This window comes from Hemitrygon akajei, chromosome 27 (genome assembly GCF_048418815.1).
Source record: "Hemitrygon akajei chromosome 27, sHemAka1.3, whole genome shotgun sequence".
Classification (NCBI taxonomy): Eukaryota; Metazoa; Chordata; class Chondrichthyes; order Myliobatiformes; family Dasyatidae; genus Hemitrygon; species Hemitrygon akajei.
The window spans coordinates 25211910-25230045 of NC_133150.1; the positions used below are offsets into that span (position 1 = coordinate 25211910).

An 18136-nucleotide genomic window follows, 5' to 3' on the forward strand; every position below is an offset into this window, starting at 1 on the left:
GGAGTTGCTCTGGAGGCATTGGAGGGACACGTACTTACTCCTCCTGACTCACATCCTGCTATAAAGATACTTGCCTTTTCTCCAAGGTGCCTTTCCTCATTTTCTTTCAGCTCTTGCATTTCCAAATACTCTGGAACTGCTGCTGTCCACTGTTAAAACCGAATCAGAGATTGTGAGCCTCACAGAAATATTCAAATCATAGATTGAATGGCTGCTCGTAATTACACAGAAGTGGAGAGAAGTATTCAAGCCTTAGCTCTCTTGTTAAAACATTAACATTTGACCTGGCCTAGTTTAATTATTTTTATCATTTAAAGTTTATTTCTGTGTTACAGTTAATTACAATTCTGATATTGAGTCAACCTTAAGTGTTCTTCGATCAGGACAGATAAACAAATGTCATGTAGCAAACTGGAAGTTAAATATATAATGTACTGAAGTGAGGAACTTGTCACTTAGTTAATGACAAAATACATATGTGATAGAACTTTTCATTTGACATTTTCTGCCAGTGGTTACGGATTAAATAATTTCTTATAGAGGGAGAGGAGTAATGCATTGGCACTGTGCTTTTGGTTCATTTCAATTATTTTCACTGTTTATTTCTGAGTGAGAATTTGAGATGTATGTTAAAGGGAAAGAATCCATTCCAACATAAAACACTGCTAATGGACGGAAGCTAGGCAAAGAGTTCCTGAAGTTTAGAGTTTTAACATTTTCTACTTGGTTAAAATAGAAGCAAGAATTCTTTCAAAAGACAGTGGATTCCAGTTCATTGGGACAGGTACGTTGTGGCCCAGTTAAGCAGCTACATCAATTAGCAGAAGCTTCATGGAAATAGTTTTAAAAAGTATATAAAAACACAAATTACTGCTTAACTGAGTAACAAATGATGTATTTAAATGAAAGACAGAACAAATTGGAAAACTATTATTACTAATAGAACGGTATTAGTTCCTAATAGTCATCAAAGGAAGAATTCATCCAGTGTGTGTATTCTTTTGATTGACTGTAAGTTAATAAAATCAGCACAGATGCCTAGAGGGATAATGGACTGCTTTCATACAATTTTCAAGGATTGCATCCTCCAAATCTTCATTTTCATTGACCTTCAGACTCTCCATAGTTTCTAACTTGTTGAAGTAGTGAAATCATTTCATTTTAACTCTTGGCCATTTCTGGTACCTTCCAAGTCTGATTGATTGAAACGGTAGTGAGCAAAACAGTTCTGAGTTGTTTTACTGCTTCTGTCTTGTCAACTATCAGTGACAAAATCACTGTTTTTTGAACACAACCACACACAACTGATGCTATCTAAAAACTGCTCACTCTAAGCATGGTGTAGTGTCTTAACAACCATACAAGTGCACGTGACTGATGTTAGTTAGAAACTGCTGGGCAACAGTCTCCTGCCCTAATTAAGTAGCACAATATCCCAAATAAGCGAAGGGAATCCCAGATATTTTCTTGATTAGTTTTAGTTCTTTAAGAGTTGTCCTAAATAAGTGGCTGTCCTGATTAACTGATAGCCCAATTAACTGGAACCCGCTGTATGTATAAAGAATAAAATATCCATTTAAATTCATTATAATTGATTTCTTGCATCAGATATGGATATGTATCTTTGGACAAGTGCTTGAATGCATATGACCATGTTAAATATTTATATTTATTTCTGTAAACATAATTGTTTCCCACTTTCACAAACATTTGCCATAGTTTCCTGTATTGAGTTTTATTACAGTACATTAGCTGCAGCTTGTTATGCTACAAGGAACTTCCAGGCAAGTCAATGACCTTCATCTCCTGAGGATAATGGAACTGTGAGCTGCATTTGCTCTTTGTCTAGTCAACAATTTATCCAAGTTACCTTGGTCATTTGGCATTGTGCATTCTTTTTAAATTTAAAAGGACTTGTGCAGAAAATTAACTACACCAGCTCATTTAGTAGCATTAAAGGACAATGTTGTTGATAAAATGGCTTTAAAAATCCAATTCACTGTAACATAAAAGCTAAATTATTGATTACAAATGCTGTAAAAGCTTTTCTGAATAATTCAATATTGAGTCTGAGGGCAGCATCATGCTTTAAAGTTGGAAAAGGTTCTTCATTAAATATGTGAGATGAGTTTTAAGGACAAAAGGTGCGAACCCGCACAATTGTTAGAACCAGCGCTTGGCTGTGCACATTCTACAAAAATATACAAGGTCAGTGTGAGGTCCCTGATGTAGTTTGCACATTTAGCATATGGCTGCACAAAGACAGAGTGGAGAGTTTGGTCAACTCCCATGCCACAAAAGGTGTCAGCAAACTGTGACTGATTGATGGCAGTTCTCCATACACCAGTGTCTCTTTCCTCTGCCTTAGCAGAGCCAATACAGATGCCAGCTAGTGGAGAGGCCCTCCCACTACCTGTCCTTACACATGCATCGTGTATCAGCTTCTTCAGCTCTGAACAATGTTAGACTGTGGAGGTGAAACTCTGGCTACCTTAATTGCTGGTTCCTTCTGGGAATATGCAAGGAGGTAGTCATCAATTGTGCAGCCTCTTTCCATGCTTGGACACTAACAATTGCAGGAACGTTTAGAATCTCCTCAAAAGTTTCATGGATGTGTCTTTGCAGAGTAATCACTGAGTAATTACACTTATGCCTATTCTCTACAATTTCATAGATATATTAAAAATAACATACTAAGTAGTCAGAATGTAATATCACACCAAATTGAGTGAAACAGGGGTCTTTAGAGATGCAGAATGTACAAAGGCAAGCAGTGACCAGTGACATGACATTGGCAAGATGTTGCCTGAAGAATGATGTGCTGGCAATGGCAACCTAGGCCTTTCTGAAAATAGGATTGAACTGTGCTGAAAACTGGCCAGGCTGGCATTTGATGGGAATATCTGGAGACATGCTAACACCATTTAAACAACATTTGCTGTGTTTGTCCTTTAAGTGATGTTTTAAATGCTCTCAATGTAACATATGCTTTGTATACTGCTAAGCACATTGAACCAGCTCTAAGATGCAGAAAAATATTTGAAGTTAAAATTTCATGTTGCAGAAGTATCAGTGAAATGGATGCTACTACCTTACAAAGGCAGTCTGCATACAGAATCAGAATCCAATTTATTAACACTGACATTTGTCGTGAAATTTGTTGTTCTGCAGCAGCAGTACAGTACAAGACATAAAAATTGCTAAGTTACAATAATGTGCAAATAAGGAATAACAAGTTAGTGTTCATGGACCATTTAGGAATTTGATGGCAGAGGACAAGCAGCTGTTTCTAAAATACTTCAGACTCCTATAACTTCTCCCCAGTGGTAGCAACAAGAAGTCATGTCGCAGATGGTGAGGGTCCTTAATGATGGATGCCACTTTCTTGAGGAACTGCCTCTTGAAGATGTCCTCGATGGTGGGGAAATTTGTGCCCCTGATGGATCTGTCTGAGTCTACAGCCTAATGCAGCCTTTTTCAATCCTGTGCATTGGAGCCTCCATTCCAGACAGTGATACAAAAAGTCAGAAAGCTCTCCACCACACATTCAGAGAAGTCTGAAAGCTGCGTTTGCGATTGCATCAATACGTTGACCCCAAGATGGATCATGAGAGATGTTGATGCCCAACAACGTGATGCTGCACCCTCTTTCCACTACTGACACCTCAATGAGGACTGCATGTTCTTGCGAATTCCCCTTTCTGAAGTCCATGATCAACTTCCTGGTCTTGTTGATGTTGAGTGCAAGTTTATTATTATAACACCAACCAGTTGATTTGACTCATTCCTTTACGTCTTCTCATTACTATCTGAGTTTTGACCAACAACAATGATGTCATCGGTAAATACGTAGCTGGTGTTTGAACTGTGCCCTACCACACGGTCATGAGTGTAGAGAGAGTAGAGCAGTAGGCTAAGCACACTTCCCTGAGGTAAGCCTGTATTGTTTATCAGCAAGGAGATGTTGCTACCAGTCTGCACTGACAGTAGTCTCCCAATAAAGAAGTCAAGGTTTAACCTGTAGGTTACAGAGCATGCCCAGCAAGCATGATATGACCTTTACTGAGTAGGCAGGCCTCTGTCAAAATGCTCCTTCCATTGTTAAAGATGGCCGTGCACTGATCACAAATACCTTATACAACGCCTTGAAAAACTATTCAACCCCCAAGAATGTTTTCACATTGTACGGTCTCATTTTCTAAATTTAATGTGTATTGAAGTAGGACTTTTGAGCTAATGTACAAAACGTTTGCATGTCATCAAATCAAAAGTAAAAATTACAAAACCTCTCAACAATTTACTAAAAATTAAAAACCAAAATGGTGAAGCTGAAAAGTATCCCCCCCCCCCTTAGTAATAGCTGTGCTAACTATCTTCAGATGCAATGCTCTATCTTACTTTACCAACTCACCCAATTTGTTCATGCAGAAAATTGGAAGATCAGCTGAACTAATACCCTCTTGCTCTCTGTAAGGTCCAACAGTATGGTAGATTTTCAACAGACCAAACAAAAATGAAGACAAAAGAGCATTCAAGACCAGTCAGGGAAATGATGATAAGGAAGCACAAATCTGGGGAAGGGAACAACTCCAACTTCGAAGTGTCACTTAGAAGATACTATAAAGATGTGGAAGAAGGTCTTGTGGTCGGATGAGATTAAACTGGAACATTTTGCTGTTAACACTAAGCAGTACATGTGGCATAGATTGAATACTATGCATCAGCCAGGTAACACTGTCCCTGTTGTCAAGTATGGTGTAGGTTGCATCATGCTATGGAATTGTTTTTCAGCAGCAGGAGATGAAAATCTAGTCAGGATTCATGGGAAGGTGAATGCTGCTCAATGCAGAGAGATCCTGGATAAAACCTGCTAGCCTCTGCTACAAAGCTTAAGCAGGGGAGGGAGTTCATCTTTCAGCCAGACAATGACACAAAGTACTCTGCTAGAGCAACCATTGTGTGGCTTCAAATGAAAAAAAAATTATGTCCTTCAGAGCCCCAGTCGGAGTCCTGACCTTAACCTGATCAAATATCTCTGGCAAGACTTCAAGATTGCTGTCCACTGTAACCCAAGTAACTTGGCTGTCAGACTAATCCATAAAGACTATGATGTGTTGGCTGCAAGGGGTGGTTCAAAAATGGATGAATACTTTTGAACAGCTGACATTTCAGTTTTTGAATTTTTAGTTTTTCATGTTTACAATTTTCTCTGTTTTTGGGCTCTCCTGTGAGAAAAGGAGCATGTGATTTGCAAATAAAAATTCACAGTTAAATTGATCAAAATCGCTGGTTGTAATAATCATTAATGTGAACAAAGGGTTTGGGACTGAATACTTTTGCAAGGCACTGTAAATATAAAGGCAAGGATTGACTTTATTTGTCAGATGTACATGGAAAATACAGAAAATGTGCCATTTGTGGCAACAGCCAACACAGTCCAAATATATTCTGGGAGCAGCCTGCAAGTGTTATCACACATCCAGCGCCAACAGAGCATGTCTACATCTCACTAACTCTAACCCATACGTGTTTGGAATGTGGGAGGAAACTAGAACACCTAGACCAAACACACTGTCACAGGGAGACTGTGAATCTCCTTACAGACCGCAGCAGGAATTGAACCCTGATCTTCTGATGGCTATGCTACCGTGCCTTGCAGGGTGTGTGGAACTCAAGCATGAGGTGGTAGTGGGACAGTCATTCAGAACTTGTGTTTCTTTTCAGGTAGACCCTGTTGAAATGCATAAGGTTTTATTTTAACATTGCCTGTTCTATTCCATCAAGTTAAGTCAAGTCAACTTTTATTGTCATTTCGACCATAACTGCTGGTACAGTACATAGTAAAAATGAGACAACGTTTTTCAGGACCAGTATCTTAAACAGCTCTGCTATAGAAACAAATGGCTATTTTGCTCATTTAAACACATCAACGTGAATCCTATATAAATGGAATAATATCAAATCAGTCTTCATTGTACTGTTCCTGACTTTTGCTTCCATTTATAAGTGATAATAAATGGAGGATTTGATATTAGCTGCATAATATTGTTGCTCTATCAAAAATACTCACCAAGCCTATGTAATTTATTTTCCTCAAACATCTTGCTCTAATATTTTAATAACCATACTAACTCATGTGGGTTCTTAAAATTATTTTATATTATTATTAGTGAAATTATTGGATTTGTTCATTAGCAGCTAGGTTCCATCATTAATTCGGCTGATATCTAATAAATAGGGAAAATGACAGTAAGTATTATAAAGCCACTTCTGCGCAATCTCTCCAGGCTCCACTGTTAGTCCATTTTTCTGCTTTTTCCACCAGAACGATGCAAACTTTTTCTCTTTTTTTTAATCGCTTTGATTAAACAAACCTGAGCCACACTAGAGTTCAATGAAAAGTCACAGAGCTCAGAAGTCAGCTATTGCTGGATCTGTCATTTGCTTCCATTGCCCAACAAATCGATGCAGCTACAAGGAAGGCACGAGAGCGGCTATATTTCATTCAAAGTTTGAGGAGATTGGATATGTCACCAAAGACACTCACAAATTTCTACAGATATACCGTGGTAAGCATTCTAACTAGCTGCATTGCCATCTGGTAAGGGGGGGTGGTGGGTAGAAGGTTTGTATGGGTGCTACTGCACAGGATCAATAGAAGCTGCAGAAAATTGTGAAATCAGTCATCTCCATCATGGACATTAGCCTCCATAGCATTCTGGACATCTTCAAGAAGTGATGCCTCAGAAAGGCGGTGTCCATCATTAAGGACTCCAATCACCCAGGGCATGCCCTGTTATCATCATTTCCATCAGTATTTTTATATACTGTATACAGTTTGAAGTAATTCAGTTTTTTTCTCTAATATTATGTATTGCAATATACTGCTGCAAATTCAAAAAAATTCATGTCATATGCCAGTGATATTAAACCTGATTCTGATTGTATTATTCCTGAGAATATAATACACAGCAAATTAAAAAAAAACTGGTGTTTTGGTTGGTCCTTGATCTATCTATCTCCATTAAATTAAGCCTGTTAATATCTGGTTGGGAGCTTTGCAAAGCTTTGAAGTAAGGAGTACATAAACTATTATAAAAATATTTCAGTTCAGTTAATTTGGATCTGTGTTTCTGTTGGTTGGCTCATGCATTTTAGCCCTCTCACCCAACAGCTGTTAAGTTATTGCTAGCATTATAAGCTTCATGAGCTCGGTTCTATTAATGCTTTCATGGGGCTTAAGACAATAACGAATGAGAATGTATGTTATAGCTTACACTGGTTTCTGCTGAAATAAAAAATGTTATTGAGGTAGCATTCATTTGAATTTTGTAGTACTTTGTATAGTGATGTATACTTTTCAGTTTAATAGAGATGTTAAGTTTCATTTTCTCTTTCAGTACATTGTATTTTGCTGACGAAGTGGCGCTGAATGTGATGGTGTTTGTGCTCCTTTTCACCTTCTTTCTGCCCAACTTTATTCACTTTATATCAAGGACGCCCAGCTTTTTTTTAATACCATGGGCCAATACCATTAAGCAAGGGGTCTGTGGACTCCAGGTTGAAAACCCCTACTTTATACTACAATGGAGGGAGCTACGTCGTTAAGTCAGAGGGTTGCAGTATTGAACTGATCAATAGTGGCAGCCAGGCTGAATATTCTCTAAAGTCCCACCTTTTTCCTTCCATTTCCCATTTCCCTTTTGTGTCTTTTTTTTTCTTCAGATAATATATACCACATTTCACTATATGTTTCAATGTACATGTGACACATAAAACTAATCTTAAATTCAATTAGAAGGAATATATTAGTGATGTTCAAAACATCCAGTAGTGGGGCATGATTTCCGATGATCTGAGTTCCCAAATGAGGATGCTATAATTATTTGCATACCATAGGTCACGAACATGCTTATCATGCTTTGCATGACCTTGAAATGAATAGATCGACTGGATAATGCGTGTTGTGGCAACTTCAGTGCTGTAGCAAATGAGGAGAAAAGACTAAGTGGAGAATTGTAATGATAGTTGGGATTATTGCCAGAAAGATTTACACGAAGAGACTGCTGCTTCCGATTGTGATGATAAGAATATCCCAATACCAACCAGTTGAGAATGTAATCTGTTTGTTTACACTGCATAGCAAGTTAATGTGTAGATTGTACAAGTGTCTAACAATTGAACAAGGATCCTGTTGATCTAATGCTGTTTAATAATTTATTAAAAAAACGTATTCCCATTTCACGCATTGTGCAAATAAAAGGGACAGTTAAAAAGCTGGTATTAAAATGGAGAATGGCTCCAGTAAAAAGTATTTCTGTCTCACATCAGAATAAGAGGAAGCAATTGACACAACCTTTCCTGGTGTAGCTAGATAGCAGCAGTGATAGGAACTTGAAACAAAAACAGAAGTTGTTTGAAATATTCAACAAGGTAGGCCTCAGAACCATGGATTGTGAAATATTATAAACATTGCCTTATTGCCATGTTCAAACAACAGAGATATTTGGTCGGTTTTTAAGGGTTGTTATATCAGAGAGTGAGATTTTTTTAAAAAAAGCAATTGGTACAATTTACCAAACTAAACCTAGATGAGGCCCAGGAAGATCAATAAAAGAGAAACTTCTTAGGTTAGAAATCATTACACTCAAAAAAACATTTAAGAGACTTAAATATAGTAAACAGGAAAGTTCAATTATGGTATATGATCATTTAATTACTGTAAAAGATAGAGCATCTTGTTTAATGCTGTAATAATGTTGAAGCATTATGCTTTGCTTATCATGCTTTTTTGTTTATCAATGCTTTTTTTCCACTGTGTCATCTGGTATTTTTACAGGCATCTGTGAGAGCAGCATATAGTGCCTTGAAAATTATTCAGCCCCCACAACTATTTTCATATTTTGCTGCCTCATTTTTAAAATTTAATATTTATTAAGTAGGATTTTTGATCGAATCTACAAAACATTGTGCATCATATCAAATCAAAAGAAAAATTGCAAAACCTGTCAACGATTTACTAAAAATTAAAAACCAAAGTTGTGAGGCTGAAGAAGTTTCATCCCCTTTGTAATTGCTATGCTAACTGTTCTCAGGTGTAGTACTGTATGTATTACCTTACCAACTCACCCAATTTGTTGATGTAGAGAATTGGAAGATCACCTGAATAAACACCCCCACTCTCTGTAAGGTCCAAGAGTATGGTAGATTTTCAACCAAAATGAAGACAAAGGAGCTTTCAAGACAATTCAAGGAATGGTAATAAAGAAAAACACATCTGGGGAAGGGTAAAAGACCATCCCAAAGGAATTTAGTATGCCTTGGATCTCAGTATAGTCCATCATGAAAAAAGTGAAAAAATATGAAACCACAGACACATTGCCAAGGTCAGGCCACCCCTAGTCACTGGAGAAGAATGGCATTTGTTAGAGTGGCTGCTGTGATGCTGTAATATCGAATCTGATTTGCAGGTTTAGCAAGTGAAACACTAATTTTAAATAAGTATATTAATTACTTACTTACAAACAGTAAAAGTTCGACAAAACATTCATGTTCCCCAAGTTATAGACACTACAAAGCTGAATATTCAACAAGCATACTTAGCTAAAAGTGCATGCAGAGCATACCTTCCCACTGGCCATGTGAACCACTTACCTTAAGCAAAGTGTGAGAGACAGAACCTCCCACACATGCTCCCTATATACCCAGGATATTTGAAACTGGACATCAGGCAGCTGTCCGATGGGGAAAACAGCTGTAGTTTCTAAACTAACCAATCACATTGGAAGTGACGTCCAGCAATCAGAATAAGGCATGCTCCACCCCTCAAAAGTTGTGAACATCATGATCCAACCCTCAGACCAGTGTGACACATAAAAGACTACAAAACCCAGTACTGTAAACCTGATAGTCACCTCCCAGTATACTACATCAGTGCACCAGCCTCCCTGTGCTCCAACAGGCCACCAGCCCCACCCTGGAGTGTAATAGCTAATGAGCTGGTTCCCCCCCCCCCCCCCACTTAATCTTATACACTGACTCTTAGATGTGATTAACCAAGTGAGTGATGTTACCTGAGCCATCAGTAACGTAGGTGTATCATTCTTGACCAACAACGGTACAAGTGCCACCCTCCTTTGTGAGTAGGTAATCCAAGGCCTACGAAATCAGTTCCCGGGACAGTCTGGCTGCACCATGCTGAGAAAGGCAGTCATTCAAAATCTTCCTTCCTTTGTAATAGCCCTCTTACCGACCAGCATGGGCAAGGTGCTCATCCAGGGCACTGGGGTGGTATACTATATGTATCCACCACATATCAACTGCACCACCCTGTGGGAACCACGGGTAGGCTTAGGAACTGTGTATCCAGTAAGTACCATTCAGTGTCCAACAAGTGCCCAGCTTCACAACAACAATTGGCATAGGCACAGTCATCCCGGGATACTGTTCCTGCTCACACTTGCCATCCACCTTGTTCCTGGTACTTGTACTAAACATACCACCTACACCAACACTGTCAGATGGGGAACTCACTAAGAGATGGGACCTTACAGTTTAACAAATGATACAGAGGGAAATACCAGCCATGAAAACATTTACTCCACCAGGACTATTAAGCCTCAAGTACCTTATGGCTGTTACCATACTCTAGGTTAAGGTTGGCTAGAATAGACTACTGCCCCCCCCCCCCCCCCGCAAACCAGAATGCCAAAACCCGAGAAACCAGGTAATTTCCCCCAACACTCTTCTTTGTTGTCAAAAGGTTCAATATCATGGCATCCCTTCCATGATGTAGTAAGGGGTCCTCAAATTCAGCAATCTGACCTGTTGGTCCAGAGTGCAAATTTGCTCTCCCCAGGAATGTACCACATGATCTTCTGCCGCAAGTCAGCATCCAGCACTTCGCCATTCTGTAAAGCAGGGAGATACAAATGCACTTGCTCCTGATTAGTCACTGGATATTTAGAAAACACAAAAACAACAGGACTACCAGAATTGAAAATGCAACCAAATGCTCAATTCCCTCTGAAATGTGGGCATCATGAATCCAGAATAAAGTTGCCTAAATTTCAACCCAAATTTCATTCGGCCGGTATGAAATGGGTCATGCCTAAAACCAATTGCATGGGGAAACAAGTAACAAAGTAACAGATTAAGATACAATAAAGACATAACAGATTAAGAAAATGGGAAACAAAGTAACCGACTAAACAGCCAGCTATCCAATGGAAAAAGCAGCTGCAGTTTCTAAACTAACCAATCATGATGGAAGTGACTTTCAACAATCAGAATAAGGCAGCACCACCTCCCCCCCCCCCCCCCCCCCCATAGGACGGATGTCAACAGTCACTCTGAGTGAGCTGCAGAAGTCAGTGGCTGCAACTGGAGATGAAGTTCATGGCTGCACAATCCCTAAGGCCTTGCAAGAAAAAGGTATTTATGAAAGAGTGGCAAGGAAGAACCCATGCATGGCTTAAAAAAAAAAGCACAATCTTTCTTGTCACAACTTTGCAAAGCATCACTTTGAAGATGCTGTAAGGATGTGGAAGAAGGTCTTGTGGTAGGATGAGACTTATATGGAAATTCTTAGCCTCAACACTAAGCAGTACGCGTGATGTAAATCTAATACCGCTCATCAGCCAAGTAACACAGTCCCTACTGAAAAGTATAGTGGAGCTAGCATCGTGCTATGGGAGCACACAGAAATCCTATGGGGATGCCATGGGAAGATAAATGCTGCTAAATACAGAGAAATCCTGGATGAAACCCTGCTATTCTCTGCTAGAAAGCTTAAACAGGGGAGGGAGTTCATCATTCAACTGGACAATGACCAAAGCACACTGCTAGAGTGGCTTCAGTTGAAAATTGATGTGCGTGAGTGGTCCAGTCAGAATCATGACCTTAACCTGATTGAACATCTCTGGCAAAACCTCAGGATTGCTGTCGACCTCCATTCCCCAACTGACCTGAGGAATGAGCAAATGTTGTTCCGTCGTTTTGTGTTAAGCTAATAGAGACTTATCCAAAAAGACTACTGACTGAATTAACTGCAAGAGGTGGTTCAACAAAGTACTGAGCAGAAGAAGGTAAATGCTGACATTTTGAATAGCTGAGATTAGAGTTTTTGAACTTTTAGATTTTCATGCTTTACTATTTTCCCTGTTTTTGGGGGTGGTGGTGAGTGGTCTACTGTGGAAAAAGAGGAGCATGTAATTCACAAATAAAATTTTTTAGTTAAATTGATCAAAATCCCTGGTTGTAATACTCATTTATGTGAACAAAGGTTTGGAGAATACTTTTACAAGACACTGTTTTAACAGTGATGATCCAGGGCAAGGTACAACAGCTGCATTCTTACTTTCAGTGGAGTGTGGAGAAACTAATTTCTCTATGGCCATAAAACACATCTGTTAATCACCTGATCTCTAGCATGTGTTGTACCTCACCAGGTAAGGTCAGAATTGGGCAAGATGTAAAATAAGCTTCTGCTTTCCATTGCCTGCTTTGTTCTGTAGCAAAACCAGTTTTGATCTCTTTTGACCAGTTTTATCTTGAATCCAGCCTCTTTTGAGACATTGAGTGCACTTGTCCGTAGTTATGTAAAATACTCTCTTTATTCCATTCCTAACTAACTGTGAAAGTTGTTTCTTATATTGCAATGCCAAATTGCTTCAAGCAATAAGAGTTCTAAGTTGCCAAAAATAAATTTGTGCAGTCTTTGTTTCATCTTCAGATGTTAAAACGTGAATGGTCATCAGAACAGAAATATTAGCATACACAAAACAATATTTACATTTAGCAATAAGGACACATATAAAGTATAAGACATAGGATAGTATTAGGCCATTTGGCCCATTGAGTCTGCTCTGATATCCCTTCTAGTTTCTTCTCCAACATGATGACTTTTTGCAATTTTGCGCAATAAGGAATTAGAACATAGAAAAGTACAGCACTAGAACTGGCCTTTTGGCCCAGGATGTTTGCTGACCATCATGCCAATTTAAACCGCACATGTGCATGCAGATAAGTTATATCCCTCCATTCCTCACCTGCACTTCTCAATGCTATTATAAATTTAAAAAATGAGACCATTGATTTTAATATTTTAATGCTGTCTAAATTTAACTGTACTTGATGTGCACTGTTTCCTTTACTGCTGAATTACTTGCTTTTTTTTCTGCTTCCTAATAACTATAAACACGAGGCAATTTTCCATCTTAATGATTAATGTTTCATTCCCAGAACTGTACTCAACAAACACAATTAATTATTGCAGTGGGTGAGGAGGGAGTGAGGGAAGAGAATCATCAATTTTGATTCCCAATTTTCTGGAATTGTATATTTACAGCAGTATATAATACTAGGAAGTTTCTCAGCTCTGACCCATTTAAAAAATTGCTTCCTTTTTCAATGTCCATTTCATGACAATAACAAAAGCAATGACCTTCAACGGATCTCAGTACGGAAAAGCAATGGGAAATTAATTAGCTCAAACTGCAGATGTTAGAAAATATGTCATAACCTTTATTAATGTAATTTAAGTTTCTGGGCTTTAATGAAGGGGTAGAGAATTTGGAGCAATTTAGTTATTGGAAGTAAGTTTAAGTCACCAGGGAAGGTGCTGGCCGATCATCTGTGACACCGTAGATGGAAAGCCTGGTTGTCTGATGTTCAGGGAGCTGTTAAGAATGGAGCACTGTGATACCACACAGCAAATGGTATTAGCTATGACAGTGCACAAAATACAAGGAACTGTGAAACTTCTCTTTTTGCATGAATCAAATGCAGATTCAGAGAGCTTGGAGTTCATGATCTGTCAAATACGCTAATGTTAGTTGCTTGAGAAAGATCCAGGAGAATGATTTTGGCGCTGTCAAATGGGTTGTAGTTGTTTTCAATTCCCATAAGAGGAGAAACCATAGCAATACATACACCTCCTATGCATATGAAATGAAGACCACCAACATTCTGAATTCAACTCACCCTGAATTGAAAGAAAGTAACTTTTATTTAAAAAGATAAGACAGATTTTCTGATAATAACATACTCTCTCTTGAGAGTTATAATTCCTTAACAGTGATTTTAGAATCCATTGGTCCAGATTTTAGTGGATATATTCTTTATGTCTGACCTGCTGGAATGATAAAAGGTATTCCTGCCATACCTACCCTGAGGGATGTGCCCTCTGTAAGGGAGTAGGCAGAATCCTCTGCTGTGAGCATGCTAACAATTAAATTATAATTTGTAAATACAATAAATTTTGCAGATGATGGAAATCCAGAGCAACAGACGCAAAACATTGAAGGAATTCAGCAGGTCGGGCAGTATCCATGGAAAGAAATAAACAGTCGACCTTTCAGACTGAGACCCTCCATCAGGACTCCTGACCTGCAGAGTTCCTCCAGAATTTTGTGTGTGTTGTTCCTGATAAAGGTTCTCCAGCCTGAAACATCAACTGATTCAGTTACAAACTGGTTGCCCTGAATATCGGTCTAATTTCTAAGGCATTGCCCTTTACAATCTCATGATGTTAAACGTTTTGTTACAGAAATGATTATTGGTATATTTTGTCCTCAAAGATAAATGCAGTTGAGCAGTAAAATATTAAAATGCATTGGTCATCTGTACACTAGTTGAAACATTAAACTTAAGCTACAGAAAGATTTGTTCCAAGAATAACCCTTGTGTTATCTGATTCCATTCTTATTTTTCTTGGTATAGGAAGTGCTTAATTTCCTAAAATGTAATAATTGGGAAATAACTTCCTGTATATTTCCATAGGTGCATTTATCTGTTAGACTGCAGCACAGCCTCTCTATGAATGTTTCTCTTGACTGTCCATAAAGCATGTTTAAACAAAAAACTGTCCCGAAGGTTTAGCAAAAATCTTATTATGCTGAGACAATGTAAAATGAAAGCAGTATGCAATGAATGTTTAACAATGAAATTAAATATTCCAGGGTTTATGTTTTTGAAAGATTTTCTTTTTTTCATTTTTTCTTTGATACATTCTATCATTAGTGAAAATAAAAATAGCCACCAATGAATTTGAAACATTAACAATGTTATTTTGTGTTTTCCTGCCACAGAATCCGTCCGCAATCCGCGAAAGAGAAGATTGAGGGATGTCATATTTGTACATTGGTTACACCGGGGGAGCCACAAGTTATCTTGGGAAAGGACAAGGCTTTTACATTTGATTTTATGTTTGACATGGATGCCAGACAAGATGAGGTGTACAAATCTTGTGTTGATAAACTTGTGGAAGGCTGTTTCGAAGGATATAATGCAACAGTATTTGCTTATGGACAGGTAAGGATAAAATATGAATGCGTCAGTAAGATTATATCAGAATAAGAAAATGAGGCTATTAAAAATGTGTAATAAGTTTTGTTAGATTGTAAACTTTTATTTTTTAAATGTATTGCAAGACAATAATCCTGTAATGAGTTACTCTAACTATAGAAGTAAACGATGAGGAGACTGGCTCCTGGGGAGTCTTTCAAATTTATTTTCAGTCTCCACTTTAACCAAATGGTTTTCCAATGTGATCTAATGACAATAACTAGATAACCATAAATCTAATTGTATTCATACCATTGAGATAAGCAGGAATCAGCTTTCATACAACTACCAATGAATATGTTGAATTTTACAAGCATCAACAATCGGCTTTGAAACAAAGTTGGCTGGAGTAGAGCAGCATCCAATGCAGCCACTCTTTTCTTTACAGGATCAACCCATGAGTATAACAATTCTGGTAACCCTTTTTTTTAACATCCAATGAGCTGTCTAGTGATCTTGACAACAACCCCCTCTCCCTTCCCATGCTTTGAAAGCATTGGATTATCTAAAGGATGGGAGGGAGGTGGGGGGTGTTGTCAAGACCACTGGGCAGCTTATTTAATGTTAAAAGTGGTTTAATAGAATGGATTATACTCTTGGACTGACCTTGAAAGAAGAGACTGGGGGAAGAAACAGAGCAAGCCACATGTATTGAGAAACTTAATGTGGCAGTTCCATTAAAATTAGAGTGGGGCAATATGAAGGGTGATTGATAAGTTCATGGTCTAAGGTAGAAGGAGTCAATTTTAGAAAACCTAGCACATTTTTCAACGTAGTCCCCTCCTACATGTACACACATAGTCCAGCAGTCGTGGAGCATACGGATCCCTTCTTTGTAGAAGTGGTCCACAGCCAGGGTGATTGGTAAGTTTGTGGCCTAAGGTAGAAGGAGATGAGTTATTAACTTCAAACTTTCTGCATTATCACTCAAGGAGCTGAACTGCAAATGCATGTAACGAGAGCGTCTTGGACCTCCAGGTGGTCCGCAGCAGGGGTGATTGATAAGTTTGTGGCCTAGGGTAGAAGGAGATGAGTTATACAGCTCTCATTACATGCACGTGCAGTTCAACTCTTTGAGTGTTCATGCAGAAAGCTTGAAGTTAATAACTCATCTCCTTCTACCTTAGGCCATGAACTTATCAATCACCCCATGCTGTGGACCACTTCTGGAGGTCCAAGATGCCAACTTCTACAAAGAAGGGATCTGTATGCTCCTCGACCGCTGGACTGTGTGTAAATGTAGGAAAAATAAATGTGCTAGGTTTTCTAAAATTGACTCCTTCTACCTTAGGCCACGAACTTATCAATCACCCCTTGTAAGAAGAAATAGAAACAAATTCAACTGTCTTTACAAAAAAAAGTTATATTTTATACATGTGAAAGATTTAATAGAAATAAGAATCAGAGTCAGGTTTAATATCACTGGCATATGTCATGAGATCTGTTGTTCTGCAGCAGCAGTACAGAACAATAGATAAAAATCAATTGTACAAGCAGTCCCCGAGTTACGAACGTCCGACTTACAGACAACTCGTACTTACGAACCGAGGAAAGAGAACAATGTCCGCCATTTTAAGTCAGATTGCGATGCCGTCCGCCATTTTAAATCGTTGTCGTTGACACTGTGTTGAGTGTTTAACTTTGTATTTGGCTTAAATTTTTCTTAGTAAGATTCACCCTGACCCCGCCCGCCCCCACCCCCCATTCCGGTCGGCTGGTGCAGATCAGCCTGCAGAACAGTCAGATCAGCACCGGGCTAGAGAATGGAGGTTCCCGAGTTCGATATAGTGCCGGGTTGATGTCGATCCAGTGACTCCCATACCATCCGTGCCGGGTTGATGTCGAGCTGGCAACTCAACCTCATAAAAAAAACACTGCCACCTCCAGTTTAAATTCCCACGCAGAATATTATGGAGGATCAAATACCCAAACCCAGCACTTATCCCATTTAACCTGTCTCAGTGCGGTGCAGTTTAGCACTCGGGGAATTCAGAGCTGTGGTCCTTAGAACCTAGCGGACCTCGGGAGCCGGTGCAGGTCGGGACCCGCTGCCTGCAGTGTTTCTGTTCCATTGACAGGAAGTGATCGCGATTGAAAATAAAGTGGAAATAAAGCGTTTGGAAAGAGGTGGAATGCCATCAGTCATTGGAAAAGCGTTAGGCTAGTCAGTCAACGATCAGAACAATTTTAAAGGATAATGGACAAAGTGAGAATAATGGAGCATGTGAAAGGCCCTGCCCCGATGAAAGCTACAATTATTACTAAGCAACGCAGTGGTTTAATAATTGGAATACATACATTTCTTAAGTGTTTTATAATCGCATTAATATGATTTGTAATCGCATTAATATGAGTGAAAGACCACTGTCACACCAAAACTTGATGTCATCCAAAAGGATCAATACTTGTTTTATATACAGAGCTGTGCAAAAATCTGAGGCACATGTATATATAACGAGGGTGCCTAAAACTATGGATTAATACTGTATTTGTCAACATGGAGCGGAGAGTGTGTTTGTAAATCTGGCAAGAGCAAAGGATGTTGGGAATGGCAAGGTTGGAAGGTGAGGACAGGTGGCAGAGGAGTGCCAGTGGCTGGGGGTGGTACAGGTGCTGACACACCCAGCGTCCGACACGAGGCAAGGTCACTTGATCCCAAACAATTGGAATATTGATCATTACAGAATGTGTCTGTGGTGCTCCCTGCTCCCTACCCTCTCTCTTCCTCAATTACTACAGTACTGTGCAAAAGTCTTACTCTAACAAGTCGATAGGTTTCAGTTAGGTCCCA

At 39.0% G+C, this 18136-nt stretch overlaps 1 protein-coding gene across 4 annotated transcripts in view; it reads left to right on the forward strand.

Annotated features, from left to right (window-relative positions):
- Positions 1-18136, forward strand: part of kif21b (kinesin family member 21B) — a 163077-nt gene that overhangs the window by 50162 nt on the left and 94779 nt on the right. For all 4 annotated transcript variants that reach the window (XR_012096484.1, XR_012096485.1, XM_073030485.1 and 1 more), the window contains exon 2: positions 15090-15312. Coding sequence is in view for 2 of the 4 variants with exons in the window: in XM_073030485.1 (XP_072886586.1) it covers positions 15090-15312 (223 nt within the window). In the remaining 2 variants the exon portion in view is untranslated. The remainder of the gene's footprint in view (positions 1-15089; positions 15313-18136) is intronic.